The sequence below is a fragment of the Chaetodon trifascialis genome, chromosome 9, assembly GCF_039877785.1.
Source record: "Chaetodon trifascialis isolate fChaTrf1 chromosome 9, fChaTrf1.hap1, whole genome shotgun sequence".
Lineage (NCBI taxonomy): Eukaryota > Metazoa > Chordata > Actinopteri > Chaetodontiformes > Chaetodontidae > Chaetodon > Chaetodon trifascialis.
Window position 1 is genome coordinate 22233919 of NC_092064.1, and position 16628 is coordinate 22250546.

At 41.7% G+C, this 16628-nt stretch overlaps 1 protein-coding gene and 1 long non-coding RNA gene across 2 annotated transcripts; both read right to left on the reverse strand.

Annotated features, from left to right (window-relative positions):
- Window positions 1–141: 141 nt before the first annotated feature.
- Window positions 142–2778, reverse strand: LOC139336309 (uncharacterized). Its single transcript, XR_011602469.1, has 4 exons — window positions 2678–2778; window positions 1493–1629; window positions 1227–1271; window positions 142–1128 (listed from the first exon to the last, which is right to left on the reverse strand). It is a non-coding gene; the product is annotated as an uncharacterized lncRNA (long non-coding RNA).
- A 216-nt stretch (window positions 2779–2994) lies between these two features.
- taok1a (TAO kinase 1a) lies at window positions 2995–16628 on the reverse strand. The gene is made up of 20 exons (XM_070970349.1): window positions 16371–16628; window positions 13398–13647; window positions 12523–12594; window positions 12308–12409; window positions 12161–12206; window positions 11952–12048; window positions 11730–11843; window positions 11527–11618; window positions 11208–11301; window positions 11013–11094; window positions 10729–10896; window positions 10393–10593; window positions 10090–10218; window positions 9474–9710; window positions 9249–9377; window positions 8924–9127; window positions 8538–8777; window positions 8009–8221; window positions 7672–7854; window positions 2995–6922 (listed from the first exon to the last, which is right to left on the reverse strand). Exons 2-20 carry the CDS (start codon window positions 13527–13529, stop codon window positions 6392–6394), a joined length of 3066 nt encoding a protein of 1021 aa, XP_070826450.1. The 5' UTR covers window positions 13530–13647; window positions 16371–16628; the 3' UTR covers window positions 2995–6391.

The window sequence follows — 16628 nt, forward strand, 5'->3', positions numbered from 1 at the left end:
AGTTGTGAGCGACCCCTACAGTCCTGGCATGTGAGGTATGAGGGTACTCTGCACAAACGTACCTGAATTTTGTTACAAAGCAGCATTGACATTCTTTGCCTCAGTTACAAAAAAAGACCAAAACTATGTGCTGATTTTGTTCAAAAATAAACCCTTTAATTGACAAAGAGGGGAAACAAAATTGTCTGATGTTACATAACAACTGAGTAATGACATGTGCTGGTGATGCCCTCGAGATGTGGCTGAAAGCTCTGGAAATTTTTTCAGGAAATTAATAATAATTAATCGTAATAATGAACATTCAAGCTCAAATAATGTGGTTCCTGTGAAAACTGAGCAGATTCTCTTTGTTGTTCTTGTGTTTGACTTCCTGTCTGGCTCAATCTACTCTGTGCAGCTTGATGCAGCTTCTGTCAAAAATAAACAAGGTGTGTTTTCTCCATGGGGCAGAGCATAGAGCTGCTTTTAGGACGCTTCATAAGCACTGTCTGGAATGGCTGCGATCATCTCTGGCAGCTGCCTTGCAGCAGGAATGCAACACATGCCAGGTGGAATTTGCAGGTTGGCTGCAAGGTGGCTCCACCACCTCCAATATTCAAAATTAGCTCTTTGTTAACACTTGTGGCATCAAAAATACATAAAAACACATTAAAACACAAATATAGCTACTGACAGCAACGACTGTGGTTGCTTAAACCAGCAGCATGATCAAAACACCAACTCAGTGCAAGCCTCAAAATGGAGTTTACAGAAATACAAGAAAGATGCACCTCGCTTCGTGAACCAAGCATTTTGTTTTCTGCTACATTCATTCTGCTCCCTAAAATCTTTAAGTGAAGCTATAAATGTTACATTGGTGGGTGTGACACACATCAATCACTGAGGACCTCCCTCCCTCACGCTGTGACTCTCCACCACCTCTTAGTGGCCTACATTTACCTATGTTAACAAGGACTGTGAACAACAGTGTGTGAGGCAGTCAGTGCAAAGGAAAAACAGCTACTGCTTTTCATCATACGTTCTTCTGTCACATAACTGCAACAGCCCTCTACTGAGAGTCCTTTCAGTGGAGTTCTTGATCTTATCCCATCTCAGGTCTGCATCTCTGTCTGCATATGGGTATCGACTCTGTGGAGAGAGAGATTAAACTTTACACCTAAACACTCACAGCTCATATTTCAAACTGTTATATACTCAATTAATCAGAGTTAAAAACAAGTTCTGACCTGCTCAACATGTATATAATCTGTCCAGGATCATCTGCAAATACTCTGCAACATGAAGAGAATGGTTCCATTAAAAAAGTACATATATAATATCATAACTAGAACAGAAAAAGCAGCTGTAAACAAAATAAATCATTTCCAAATATTGTAAGCAAGTAATGGTGTGGATAAATGTGAGAATTACATTATACAAGTTTATTTTAGGGTGAGTGTTTTTTGCTTTTTTGTCCAATGATGAACACATCTCTCAGAAACACATCTCTTACCCATCTCCCCAGTGGTAAAACGCCCGGTCCTGGTAGAACATGGACAGAAACAGCCAAATACTTATAGTCTCGACCCAGAAGATAACGAACAGGAACCATAATGATGACAGCAGGACTTCACACAACATCCTGATGCTCTGTGAAGACACCACACACACAGCAGGAATAAGTGATGTCTTGTGTATACTGAGACTATAAAAAGTATTCACCTGTCCTCTGACTTGGTGCTGGCATTGTGCTAAAGTTCACTAGTTTCCTTTGCATGTATTATTTCTCACCTGTGTATTAGAAAAACTTTTTATAGATGCATATATATAAAAACAACATACTGTAGTTAACATCTAGTTATGTATGCATGTGCAAGTCAAAATCCAATGTTTAGTCTTCTCTTTTTTAACATTGCACACTTGCACAATAAACATTGCATTCATCATTACTCCTACACTGTAATTCAAAATTAAGGTTCGTTTATCATAATACATTCCATAAATGACTAGTATATGAACATGAGTACAGTACGTCATATAAAATACCCCTATATTATTTGGACATAATAATGTAAGTCAAAACATCAAGTACTTAATGTTTGTAGCATGTCAATTGCATGTAAAATGTGATATTTGTAACAGATATTTGATCAGTTGGCTGTCTTGTAAATTTAATCGTTAAGTCATGTTTTTTTTTTTGTTGTTTTCACTTTTCACTTGGCTGATACAAGTTAGCATCGTATTGTCACAGGCAGCGACGTTAATGCTACTTAAAAGTGTTTATCGTCACATGTATTGATACATAGCTGTTGTTGCAGTGAACATATTTACGTTAACATTACAAATATAATAACAATGGCTGCTAAGCTGCTAAGCTAACGTCGAGCTACAAGATGAGCCAGCCAGCTAACTAACGTTAACTAAGAGCTCCTCGTTTTAGTGTTTGTGTAGCTAATTAAGCCAATCATTACATTTGACATTAACTGGCATACGATTACATCTGAACGTAATTACTTAACCCACAATGCCAAATATTTCAAATGTAGATACGATAAAGTTGCACGAGAGTAGCTAACAAAGTGGAGCAGCTAGTTCACTTTATAACGGCTAACGTGACATTTGTCACACACCTTACTGTTAACAGGGCCGACACAAAGGTGAGTAAAAATGATTGATTATTAGTTAGATTATTACTTACTCAATTCAACGGCTGTTGAGACAGCATTCCTCCTCCACTCTAGCTAAACATGCACTTCTGTTTACAATGCTCGTCACACATCACCTTGCATTTACTTCCGGTTCTGTGACCAGTCAGAACATTGGTTGACTGATTCATAAACTATGGTGCTCGGACTTCCAGAGGTCCTTGTCAGGCCTTTTCTCCCATCTCACCCAAGTAGCACCGCATCATGTCGTATATGGGACAGTTCTCTTGTAAAGTGCCACACTATAGCAATCTAGAGTTGTACACTTGAGGCTCAAAAAGAAATGAAAAAATAAAAAACACAAGACAAGTTATACTAAAATTACTTTATTACAGCTGATTTCTGTTCAATATCCCTCTGCCAACACAATGGTAAATATAATACAAACAAAATAGTAAATTTGATCCTATTTTTATTCTGTTTCATGAATCTTTTTACACAATTTAAATCCACTTTTAGTACTTTACCATCTCTTATGTAGTATCTTCATAATCTCTCTGACATTCAATAACATGTTCCACCATCTATACAGTTTAATACAGGTTATGAGTTGTAGTGGTAATGTGCCAAAGAAGAATACTGACATCTTCAAAGAAATGCTATCTCTTTTCATAATTTGCCTGTCACCACATCATCTTTTCAAGCCTTTTTACTTTGGCCACAAGACCAGAACCAACTTGCTTTTTTGTTTCATACATTTCATGCCGCCAGTCCAATAATAGGAAAAAACCATGGAGATGAGACAATGCAGCGGTATCTGGTCTTGGCAACTCAGGTATGGCACAGTGTTTGACCATAGAAAGGATCACCATTTTCTGTTGCCGATTCTCACTCAGTATCCCACATGCTTTCAGTCAGTAGGACAAAATTTGACATCAAAGTTAAAGTTAAAAAAAAAAAAAAAAAAAAAAATTTAAAAAACAAAATAAAATCCAGGTGGTGGAAAGGTCTTATGACTGACAATGATTGACAACAATATCCAGACTCCCTCACACACAACATTGACATCAGAGTGAAGAGAAATTGTGCATACAAACTTAAGGTTGGCATGTACGTGAGGTTTGATTGGCCTAACATTCAAACTCTTGGCCTTGGCTTTTGACTTAAGGTAAGATTCCGATCACGATAAATACATTCCCCTTTACTTAACCAAATATCAATGAACCAGAAATGGTGAATAAACCTGCTGTGTTACAGTAGCTGCAACTATTTACTTGGTGTTAAAAAAAAAAAAAAAAAAAAGTTCTGGGACCAAATCAAGTGTAACTTCATATAATGCATATGTTCTAGGTAGGACTCTATACATGTAGAAAATTAAAATCCCACCTGGTTAAGAAAAAGACCCCAGCATTTTTTGTGTCCTCAAGTGTGATATAAACATATCACAGTTTGACATTCAGAAAGGGCCAGCATCTGAGAAGGTGGCTCTGAATCAAAGTGGAATGGGGACAAACATGTGCAGTGGAGAACAAACTCGAATAAATGGCATTCAAAGGAGATGACAGCAAATACATGCATATGCGGAAACCTGTCTGTGTACACAAAACCAAGAAAGTCTTCCAATGAGCTCTGTCCAGACAACTCGACACCACTTTCACTTTGAGAGTGAACAGTTAACTTACATCAGTGTGGTCCGTCAGTTAAATAAAGTTAGTTTTCAAATTGTTTTCTTAAAATGTGAGTTTAGTCTTTAAATGTTTTCTTAAATAAAACATATGTATGAACGCTTAACTCCAGCTTTGTGATTCAGGGGAGTATATATATGCTAGTTATCTCTGGATCATCATCTCTAAAGGCCTTTTCTGTGTGTGGAAATGGAAATCCTAACTTGAACAGAGAGGCTAATAAAACGTTACAAGGGCCCCGACTTCTCCAATGACATTTCAACCACAAACCAGAAGGAAGGGAGCGAACAGAAACGGATATTATTAGAGGAGCTGCTCGAGCTATCAAAGGAATACCTAAGTGCTTTTTGCCACATTTATGTCTGTATTTCACAGAGTGTGCATTGACTCAATTTTACATTTACATGTATATGCAACAATGCCATCATGCGAGCATCTGCTTCATTCAGTCACCCTTGTTCTTGGGTTCTGATGAGATGGTGAAACATTTCTAACCTTGCCTGTTAAATTTTAGTGTTATTACTTAACTAGGCCCCAACATCTTAAACAGTGTTGTAGTTTTCTTTGTAGTGCCAAGCCTGCTGTCATGGTCATGACAATTACCTTGAGCCATCTGCCTGCACATAATGGTCTCTTTTCAGCTCAGTTTGTTTTATGGAAACTGTAGCCAAAACATATGGAAAAAAGACTGCAGCATCCTCACATGTTCTATTCAACCAAAATTCAGCACAAACACACAGAGGAGATAACCAACAGCTACAGTTTCACAACAGTAAAAGCTGCAGGAAGGGGGCAAATGCTTTCCCTCACGTACTGTATGCTGACATACATTTGGCCTTGTATGTACTTGGGAAATTGCTCCTAAAAATCACAGCACAGGGTTAACTCGACTCCTCAGCTTAACGACACATGTACCGACAAAACACTCGTCCACCAGGTGCTTTGCGAAAAGAAGTCAAATATTAATCTTACACATATTTTAGCTGTATAAAGTGCTTTGGAAAAGGCAGCAGTTTTAAAAAGGCACTAATAAACAAACAGATCAATACTGGGATTGTTTTTGAAGGCAAATTAGACCTTTTTTCCCCCTCACAATTCCTCCTGTCAAAGTGTACAATGACATTCTCTGCAACATGTGCAAGTACCACCATTCTGTCTCTCACCTTTTATAAGACTAAAACCAACTTTACTGCATACACAGTGAATGTACTAATCTGAGAAAAGTACGCGGGACCTCTGGAACTAAAATCAGGTGTTAAAATACACTGAACTAAACATAAACTGGCACCAATTTTAAACGGATAGTGAAGTGTAAAACTATAAACATCTGAGACTGATTTCTAGAATCAAAGGTTAAAAGGCACTATCGTAGTGTTGTAGCATTAGCCTGTTAATATTAGTTTATTTGGCTCTGAATTTGTAAAGTCTCATTTTGGCTGATGACCAGGAAATCAGGTGAAGAGAAACTACGGAATAAAAGAAGCATCTAATTTAACATGATGACCATTACAGCAGGCTGGTATCACAACAGCCAAGCATCTCAAGTTCGGTCTGCTGCATTTCAAACCACCGTCAAAGAGTTGACCAGTGTCTGACGGCGTGTGAATCGGCAGAGCGAAGGAGGGGGAGTGCTAAATAAGAAAATCGGTTGACTGTGATTGTTTGATGCCACATTTCTAAGGACATAGTTAACACACATCAAAGGCTTTTAAACAGTGTTTCATGTGCAAAATGAGAGCAATGGCTGTGAATAGCACGAAACATATATTTTTAAAATTCCGAAGGAGAGCTGTAAATAAAAACAAATGGGAGTATTATGTGTTGACACTCAAACTGCTTATGTAACATAAATTTAAGGATCTGTATGTGTGCCGATAAACTGCCGTGAGGACGGGCTGCATCTCTTCCAGCCCTTTTGACCTGAGCAACATTTATTTCATCACACATCCACATCTGTACACGGGGGAATCGGAGGCGAAGTGTCGCAGAGAGGGACTGAGCAGCTGATACTCTGCCCTGCTGTGTTTGTTGGATTCTACGTCTCCACCACACTCGACCTCTGACTCCGGGGCTGACGGGGATTTATGTGTAGGAGAGGTGTGACCCGTTAGATATTTGAGAGGTGACACTGGTGCTCCTGCTCATGCCCTGCTCACTGCGCCCTCCTGAGGGTGTCCTCCCCATTGCTTGGGGGCTGTTCTGTACACCTCCACTGCTGCGGGAGACTGCTGATGAGTGGCCCCATGGTGATGGACCCCCACCTCCCTGCATGCTCTGCCCCCAGCCTTGCTGCATCGGCGCCCCTCCCGGACTGGAGTGATAGTGGTGATGGCCGCCGTGGTGACTCGACCCAGAGCTCAGGCTGCCACTGCCCCATTGTGGCCCTTGAGCGCTCCCGGATGGGTGCTGTTGGTGATGGTGACTCCAGCTTCCAGGAGCGCCGGGAAAGCTATTGCTGAGGGCCTCTGGGGAGATGTTTGATAGCACCATGTTGCTGAAGCCCAGGCGCATACTCTCTGAGTCAAAAGCCTCAACTTCTCGGGCTTGGCGTTCCAGCAGGCTCCGGATTCGCTCCAAGCGTTCGTTCTGCAAGGACATCATCTCCTCCTCAATCTACATAAAAAAAAAAAAAGTAAATAACAATGTTCATATATGTGCTTCACAGATATACTTAACGGTGTTCTACTGCATCCATCCAACCCATAGCAAATTTTTTTCTGCTTTTGTATGGACATGACCTAATATCAGACAGTGGTGCTATTCACACATTGTTTCCTAAATGGACTGCATATATCACTCATTAAACTCACATTCACTGTAAATCTATTCATTCTGTCAAGAAATAGCACAGGTGTAAATAAAATCAATGATGGCTGAATTCCATTCGGCTGCTTCAGTTTCAGGGTCTGGGTGTTCATGTGGGCTCTCATGCTGTCATGACTTACTGGGACAGATGAACACTAAAATCATTAATGCTATTTACACCTGCGCTGTTCCTACTACGACAAGTGAAAATGTCCGATCTCGATAAAGCTCAGTTCAGTTGTTGTTAAAGGCACAGCACACCCATGGTACATATCCGCAGGTGTTTTCACCTATTTTACCTAAATAAACCTGTCCAGGCACTGATCTGACATGTACAGGCCGTGTTTGATTGACGTCTCCTTTAATCTCCTGTTATTTTGTTGCACTTGAGTCCGCTGACCACATGTAAATCCCAGCATAGGTTTTCCCAGCTTCAACCGAAGCAGATCTGAGTGGTGGGAGTGTGCTGGGCTTTTAAATTGAAAGTACCTAATCTTGCTAATTATCCTGTCAGACCAATGTAAATCTCCCCATGAGAATAATTAATAGAGGAAAACCTTCTGTTCCAGCAGGGCCCTTCGGAGTGACACCCTCTGCTCCAGGTCCTTCCTCTCGCGGTCATGCTGGGCATCTGTCTGCATCTTGATCTTGCTCTGGTAGGCATTGAGAAGCTCCAGCTCCTGCTGTAGCTGCATTCGTAGGGCTTGGCACTGAGCCTCCTGAGTCTCATCCAGACGTAGCTAAGGACAGAGAGAAGATCACAATCAGGATCCAACCAGAAAATACAATAAATACACAACCATAACTGCTTTTGACTCATCGTCTAAAGGCGGTGCCTTCATGGTCTTACTTCACCACTTCAGGATTCTACATTCCTGGCACTGCCACACTTACCGCCTGAGTGGAAAGCATCTCATTGATGGAGTGGTCATACTGCTCCGCCAAAATGGCAAGTTTGCGGTGCTGCTCCTGCTTCAGCCGTTTAAGGACAGCCTTGTGCTCTGACTTTGGTGTGGTCTCCAGCAGATGGTTCCTCAGTGCTTTGTACTGCCTGGTCTGGATCTTACACGTGTCCTGGAACTGCTTCTTGATCTGTAGCTCTTTGGACTGGAGGAAATTACAAAATTATGTTTATCTTTATATTCAAATGTAAGCATTACTATACTATTACTATATTAGATGTGTACAATCACAATATTTTTGTGCTCAGGCGAAGTAAGTAGAACTGGAAAACCACACTTCACATGAAATGAAACAGGTCAGCTTCTATTCTCACTATTTGCAGAATAGGTCTGCCTGACAAATAGTGATTTGCATATTAGACACAGTACACGAGTACCAAGACCAACATTTTATTATCATTGAAATGGGAGTACCTACTGAATATTCAAGGAGCCTGCATGCTCACAAGCTGAGTTCTCACCTTGAGGCTCTTGGGTTGCTGGCGAACCTCCATGACGTGTTTACGTCGAAGTTCCCTCTCCCTCCTCTTGTTGTACTCCTGCTGATTGGTGAGCTCCGTCTGGTGCTGCAGGCGGATCAGCTCGGCTCTCGTCTTTTGGATGGTGTTGAGCTGGCGGAACTCCAGCTCTTGCATGGACTCATGGTGCCGCAGAAGCATGGCGTGTTCCAAGTCCTTCTGGGTCTGACGCTTGTTTAGCTCCTAAACAGAGAGATGAGATTGTCAGACATCGAAGATAACTCAATTTTAGTTTGTTAATTGGTTAATTTCCCACGGGAGACAATAAAGGCTACTCTAAATCAAATCAATATTTGGAACATTTGAGACCCAGCGGGCAGAGTGCTTACCTCTCGCACTAAGTCCTGTTCAATATTGTGGCGAGCAATCAAGATCCTCCGTTTGAACCTGCGGCACTCCAGCTCCAGATACTGCCTCTGTCTGCGCTGTAAGTTGGCCTCTTCCTCTGCTTGGTAGTGTTGGAAGTTTTCCTTCTGCTTGGACAACCACTCCTGCTTTTCTTTCTTGGGTGTTGACTGGTTTTCATTCAACTCCTAAACAAAGGAAATATTGCAGGTCAACAGTAGAACAGACCTCATATTACTGATTGATGTCCATTTGCTGATAGTAAGTAAGCAGACTAAGGTACGGGACAAAAGGCCAGGATGCCCTTACCTCTTTGAGTTGTTCCTTGCGAAGTTTGTACTCCCTTTTCTGGGATTCTAGGAAGCTGTTGAGCTCTTTCTTCTGCTGACTCTGAATATGTTGTTGGAACTTCTTTTCATCATTGCTAAACGTTTTTGCCTGATGGAGAAACACACATCATAAACACACTAGGGAAAATGAATCTGCGGTGTTTTGTAAATCTTGCGTGAGCACATAAATGAGTGGAAAGCATACATCTTTCTCCATGGACGCCTGGTGCTTCTTGATCAGTTTCTCCATCTCCTGGGCAAAGCTATTCCTTTGGTTCTCCAGCTCCTTGTCCAGGCGGAGTCTGTGCTCATCCATCTCAGCCTTCAGTTTGTTTTCCAGGGCCATCAGCTGTTTCTGGTGCTGCCGCCTCATGCGCTTGTAGCCCAATATCTGCTCCCTCAACTCAGAATCCTGCTCGTGCTCCTTAATCTGGCGAGTGAGCTGGCAAACACAAGACACAGATTCTCTTACTAGTGTTGAGGGTGGAGAGAACAAGTCTTCGAGAAAACAAAATATAGGTGAGGCTACTACATGTTTTAAGTGAGGTATTGAAGACAATATGAGGGAAAACACACAATAATTGTGCATATCAAAGTGTTTAAATATTTCAGGATGGTTCTACTTTTAATTACACACACAACTGCTTCTATCTAGCCTTTAAGCAAAAGCATTCAGTATTCATGACAAACAATTTTTGCCTTTGAACAAGCTACTGATGTTGAAAATGCCCAGCAGGTATACAAGCAAATATTTTAGCTAATAATCGGATGTTTTAGCCATCTTCTGATATGATCTGCAAATACATTAACTGTGTTATTACCACTGAGGCTGTGCGTATAGTAGCAAAGTGCTCGCGGTTCCGTTTGGGCCGTGGAGTGTGTGTAGGCGGGGACTGTGGCTCAGTAGGCCGGGTGTGAGGTTCTGACTCCTCATTATATGACTCTCCCTCCTGAAAGGTAGGCAAAAATGCACAGAACATGTGAACAGCAAACAAACCAAAGCTATATCTCATCTTGTACTACTAACTTGTTTGAAACGTGCTACTTGGTGTAATCAATTTTAAACAGTGAACATCATTTAACAAGACATGGCTGCAGGTCAGACTGACAGCTGAACTTCTTACCGGTTTGAGGTGGATCACAGAGCTGTTGGACATGACTGTGTGGTCTCCCTCCATGTCCACCTCACTCTTGTCATCGCCTGCATCTGTTAGACTGTTGACAGAGCTGCTCTGGGAACTGGCACTGATTGACATACTGGGTATGGACTGGTTGCTCCCCACACTGTTCACTGTACCCGTCCTACCCACACTGTGTTCTGGCTCCTAAAAATAACACACAAGGCGGACAGTACCAAGGTCACAACAATGCTCTCTAATGACATACAACCTCCCAAATCCGGAGGGGACAGAAATGCAGAGGCAAGAGGCAAGACAGCAGCAGTTGAAACGATCACAGACCTCCTCTTCATCTTGTGCCTCAGTTGTGGGGCCATTGTGGGCTTCCTGAAACAAGATCTTCTTCATTTTACGATACTGCAGATTGTCCAGCTCCCGCACTGCATCCTTAGTCCGATTTATCAGGTCTATTAGAACTGATTCTGGTCGCTCACGCTGGACAAATGCATGCTGGAGGAAGAACAAAGAAAACACCTTGTGCGTTAACATTGTGAATTTTATTGTGATTACAGGAATTGACCATAAAGTATCAAATTAATCTGTCACAGCCATTTTCTGATCCTTACCTTTAAGAGCTCCTCAGAGTTTGGCCTATCCTGGGGAAATTTCTGAAGGCAAGAATCTACAAAGTTTCGGAAATAATCCGTCCTAAAGTCGAGGGATGACATGTGGAAAAGGGATATTGTAGTTTTGTTATTTGATGGACTCACTTTGTTTAAGAAACAAGACACCAGCTCTTATGAATGTCATTGTAAACTCACCATTCACTCGACTGCAGCGTGGGGCTCTCGTTCTGTGCTATATGGTATAAGGCACTCATTGCATTCATGTTGAACAGTGGAGGCTTCCTCTCAGCTGTAGAACCAGTGCCAGGTTACATCAAGGAGTCAGGATGTTGCGAAGAACAATGAAATTATGAGAGGAAGAAAGAGGAGCATTATTCAGTTACTGACTGCTTAAGTGAGCAAAGTAGATGCTGGCTATGATATGTTTGTAAAAGCGCAAGAGACGGATGGGGATGCAACAACATAGGGTCTAAATCTTAGATGTGAATGGCACCATAGAGAACAGTGACCGTACCTAATTCAATGCAGGTTATTCCCAAAGACCAAATGTCCACCTTTCCATCATACTGACCCTCATCCATAGCCAAAATTACTTCTGGGGCCATCCTGAGAAAACAAACACATTCAGCACGATAAAAATATGTTAAAGGCAATTAAACATAAAATCTGCAAAGGTGCTCCATAAGGAACCTTTAATGTGCATGTTTTCTAGCATACCAATATGGAGTCCCAACAAAGGAGTTGGCAGGACAGGCGATGGAGGCAGAACCAAAGTCTGCTAGTTTCACTTGCCCTGGCTCTGTCAGCAAAACATTTCCTGCCTTGATATCTCTGTGAAACACATAAGAGGAAATGATTACGGCACCACACAGAAGACAGAATGCCTGAGAGCAGAAGCACTTGGTGCCCAGCATGCTCCTAAACACTTGAAATACTCACCGGTGAATCATGTTGTGGGAGTGAAGATAGGCCAACCCTTGAAGAGCACCATGGGTGATTGCAGCTATTTCAACTTCTTGCAGAGGTTTCTTGTGAACTAGAGGGGATACAATCACCAACAGCGATGCAAATCAAGAAAAAAATGACAACGATAACCTTGCAAAGATTTCCTGCAGCCTCATGCATGAGTTTAAAGGTTTTCAACTCACCTTCTAACAAATCCGAAGCAGAGCCGAGACAATACTCCATTACCAGCTGCAATGACACAGAGAGTGTTGACGTTGCTTTGTTCTCTCTTTATCAATTAGTGTCTGATACGTGTAAGTAATCACTGATGCTCTCATGTAAAATCTTACCCAGGCAGTGTGCTCACGCAGGTAACATCCTTTGTACTCTATGCTGTTTGGGTGTTGTATTCTCCGCAGGAATTTCACCTCCTTGATTATGTCTTGCCATTTCTGTGAAAATAGTAATAACTGAGGACTAGAACAGCAAGCAGAACATCATGATCATAATAAATGTGGTCACAATTGCCTGTTAACATGATGTAGGTTTGTGGAAAACGCCATACCTCAGTGGACTGCTTTCCACTATAAGACATCTTCTTGATGGCCACCACCTCATTTGTCCGCACATCCCGTGCCTGAATGATAAGCACATCATATATAGGTGAGATTGTCAGCTTCAGTTCACAGCTTTACCAATGATGACTTGAGTGACTTTAGATGGACTACACTAGAAGTACCAGTTGTTTAAGATTTTGAGATATCCATTATGGCTGTTTTTCAGTATTACTGGCCTGTAAAGCTTAAATTATGTCTTTTTTCATTATCAAATTAATAACAACTATATGTGACCTCATTGCTTCAACCATCATCATAACCTCACTCAACAACATGGTCCAAAGATGAATTCAATACAATGTAGACTCAGTGAGACACACAATAAATACTTCTAAAGTATACCAATTGCAAAATATCACAATAATTGATTTTTACTGTTTGTCTTCGCTTGTTCAATAATTTGCTGAAAGTCAAACTGACACGTGAGAGTGTCTCCAAAACAGTCCTGCATTTTTAGGATCATTCTGAAATGTTTAAAGGGATCTGAAGGCCTGTGTGGTTCATAGAACAATGCTATCCAACTGATAAATACTGAAATAAAACAGAATGACTTATATAAAGTTCATCGTGCCAGCATTAATTTGATCCTTAACAACAACTGCCATCCATGTTACGGTGCTATACCGGAAATGTGTGCTGGAAAGTATCAGATTAACTGAACTAGGTTTAACTTTTCTGCCCTGACAACCCTTTATGTTTTTGGTAGACCGCAATGTGTCAAAACATTGGCCTCACTGAAATGGAAAAGAATGAATAAGGTTCTGAAGTCAGACTGGACATGACGTTAGGTTTGGACATCAGCCTCATATAGTGAAAAACTCACAAAATACACAGCACCAAAGCTGCCATGTCCGATCTCACGCAGATCTGCATAGAGCTTTTCTGGATCCTCCTTGAAGAAGAGATCAGCAATTTCGGGGTCCTTCAGGCTCCCCGCCCGACTGCTGTTGGGCATAATGGGGAGTGGGGGGGCAATGCCGCTGCCGCCAGGAACTATCTGGGTCTGCGACAGCGACTTGGAAGCCCCCACCGATGGCTCATCTGCAGGACAGTGGTCTCATATGTGTTCAGAGCTAAAAGCACAAGGAAAAACAAGGATGAGTACACTGAAACAAACACAACAGCAGCAGTGAGATAGTAGTGATATAAACTAATGATACATGTGCCCCCAGTAGAAAAATACAGGGCTTTATTATTAATACTGAATGGACAGCAGAGATGTACAATATACTCCAAGAGTGGTTCAAGAAGTTCATTTGGATGGTTTGAGGTCAGAGTCACATGTTCTTGACCTTACTAATAATAATCACTAATAGGTAAGTGAAACATCTGTCACAACTGCTCGTATGTGATACCTGAGCCTATTAATCTAAGCAAGGGAAGGCTGCACAAAACATGAACTGAATCATGATGCTAAGTGCAAATGTGGAGAATGGCCACCGGGTCAGAAATCCTGAGGTAGCAAGCGATAAGTCTTGTGTTTCCATAGTAACAGCACCTACAGTGAGGAAATCAGTGGGCTGTGTCCTGACAACCTCCCCTCACACCTTCAGTGACTGGTATGTCGACACACAGATGTGTGGAGGATACAGAGTGTCTCGTTGCTGACAATCTCCAGCTTGAACAAAGAAAGCGAGGTACCAAAACACTGCCTCGCTGTGAGAGAGACGCCTGAACTGACACAAAGCATTCCAACGATGGGACTACTTGTTAAACCTGTAAGCACTTGGTAAACAACTGTTCTCAAACATCGTTCATATCACCTTCGTACAAGTGATTAAAGGGTCTGTTCACCAAAATCAAACACCCGTTCCCAGTCATCTATAGAGGTGCTTGTCGTGTTGCTAGTTCCACAGGAATACGATGCAAATAAACAATTGGTTTGTGGTGCTCATTGTGTTAAAAAATTACATATGAAAAACCTGAAAGCAACACGCCTTTCAAAAAATAATGTCTTGGGTACTCCAATCCAACAATCTCACTGGAAAGAGTTACTATGAATTGTGTTGCAGTGAATGTAAAGGAATACTGAAACCATCCACAGGGTGTGTGTGTCAACCTTATCTGAAAAGCCCACACTGTAAAGCCAAGACTACCGGCATGAGTAGATACCACCAGAGTTATGAGGGAAGTTTTTAATTTGTTTTCCTTTTTTAATTTTAGGTGAACTCATCCTTTAAAACCAACAGAATATTGCATAGGTCCACAACTCCTCTATTTGCTGCTTATTAAATAGTTTGTTATACAACTGCACTCCTGTAATACAGATGTAGACTGTAAAAGATCACTGAGCAAAGTTTACTGAGTCCATGCGGCTCAGATGATTAGCTGCAAACAGATGCAGAGCTGACGCTAGAGTCACAAGACTTCTTTCCCAGCCTGGGAGAAACAGCCCCGAGTTCAAGCAGACATCTTTTGTCTCACAACAACACTGAACAACTCACTATTCCACACAGATGCAGCCACGGCCCTGAAATAAAGCCTCATTACCATGTGGGACTGTGCCTCTTTATTGTCATTGTCCCTTACTACATTGTTGCTCGTGAATGAGCCTTGTTGTCATATCTCATGATGGCATTTTCAACTGTGGACACGTGAGTGCAAAAGTAAGTGATGATAACTGATACCTTCATAAAACACCCTTGCTCTAACTAGCACACACGCAGAAGAATGCAGCAGGACAGGACAACAAAGCTGGAGGGCTGGAATTCCCGATGTATGTCCTCATTGCGCTGCATTTCCTGTTCACACAGCTATGGGGAGGTAAGAAGGGGCCCTGGTGAGCACTTTGGCTGGTGATTATCTGTCTGTCTTGACTTAACAGCAATGGCATGCTTTCAGACATGCACTGTAATTGCAGACACAGTGAAAGAGAGCTCTTAAAGCCTTCATATCATACACATAATCTGTCTTTACAAAATGCAACTGCCATCACTTTTTTAGAAATTGGTGCACAGTGCAAACTTATCAGTGATGTCAGTCAGTTAAGTCTTGTCTTTTTGGCACTCCATTTCATGGCATAACAAACTCATTATAGCACACTATCAACCACAGTGTTTCCTTTATCCTCACCACCAATGTCAAAGAGCAAAAAAACAAAGATTAAAATCTCCTAGTCAATGTTAGTTTTTATACAGGCCTACATTACAGAACATTAATTGGTGAGATAGCAATTGGGCCTAATGGAGTTTGACTGTGGGGATGGGCAGACACTTGTAAATACAGCACTATTACGACTCTGGTGTTAACTGACCTGGGTTTTCCTTACAACAACCCCGAAACTATAATTTCTTGGGTGAAATAGTAGCCCAGCTGTACGTGCTGCGTTACATCCTAACTTACCTGTGGCTAGGTAATACCTCGCTGGAGTTGCAACACAAGTGGGATTAACAGACAGCACTTAGTGGGATTTTCTGAAAGTTGTCACTTTCCACTCGCTGCTTCAGCTGTCGCACAAGCAAGTCAAACTAATCAAGTCTGAAATGTAAAGACCCGACACCACTCTGCAGCGTGCGCAAACAAATTCAGAGGTTTCAGCAGCTCACAAGTAGCCAACGCTGTGATGTTAGCTACACACCAAACTTAACGTTAGCTAAGCTAACATGAAGTTACGTGTCATATGATCAAACCATCCAAGCATTATTCGCGACCTTTTTATTGCGTGGACAGTTCAGTAACTACGTGAATGATGTGGAATTAAAACAACTTTAAGAGTCACTTGCCAGAAATTGCTAGATTAGCAAGCTAACCTAGGTGATGTTTGCTAAGTTAGCTTAGCCAGTTAGCTGAAACTCACCCTCTCCTGACAGGCCAGGTCTCAGTACTGTAGAGAATGTCGTGTATTTCAAAACAGTTTGAGATTATAAAAGTGTTCTTCCTGTTTCATCCCCGGTGCGGTGAATTCGTACGCTAAATCCTCGTGGTTCCTAACACTGTCAGTCGATTATAACGCACAGATTTGTGAATTATTATAGGTTAAAATCCCCACCCTCGAAGTAACTAGGGTGCCAGAACAGTCGAATCCCACTCCCAGGCAGGTCCAAAGATGGCTGCC

Coding starts and splice junctions, on each gene's coding strand:
- taok1a (XM_070970349.1), bottom strand. CDS start 13,529: ATGCCCAACAGCAGTCGGGCGGGGAGCCTGAAGGACCCCGAAATTGCT. Junction 12,410..12,522: donor GTGGAAAGCAGTCCACTGAG/GTATGGCGTTTT, acceptor CTATTTTCACAG/AAATGGCAAGACATAATCAA. Junction 8,778..8,923: donor AACAGGACTTAGTGCGAGAG/GTAAGCACTCTG, acceptor CTCTCTGTTTAG/GAGCTAAACAAGCGTCAGAC.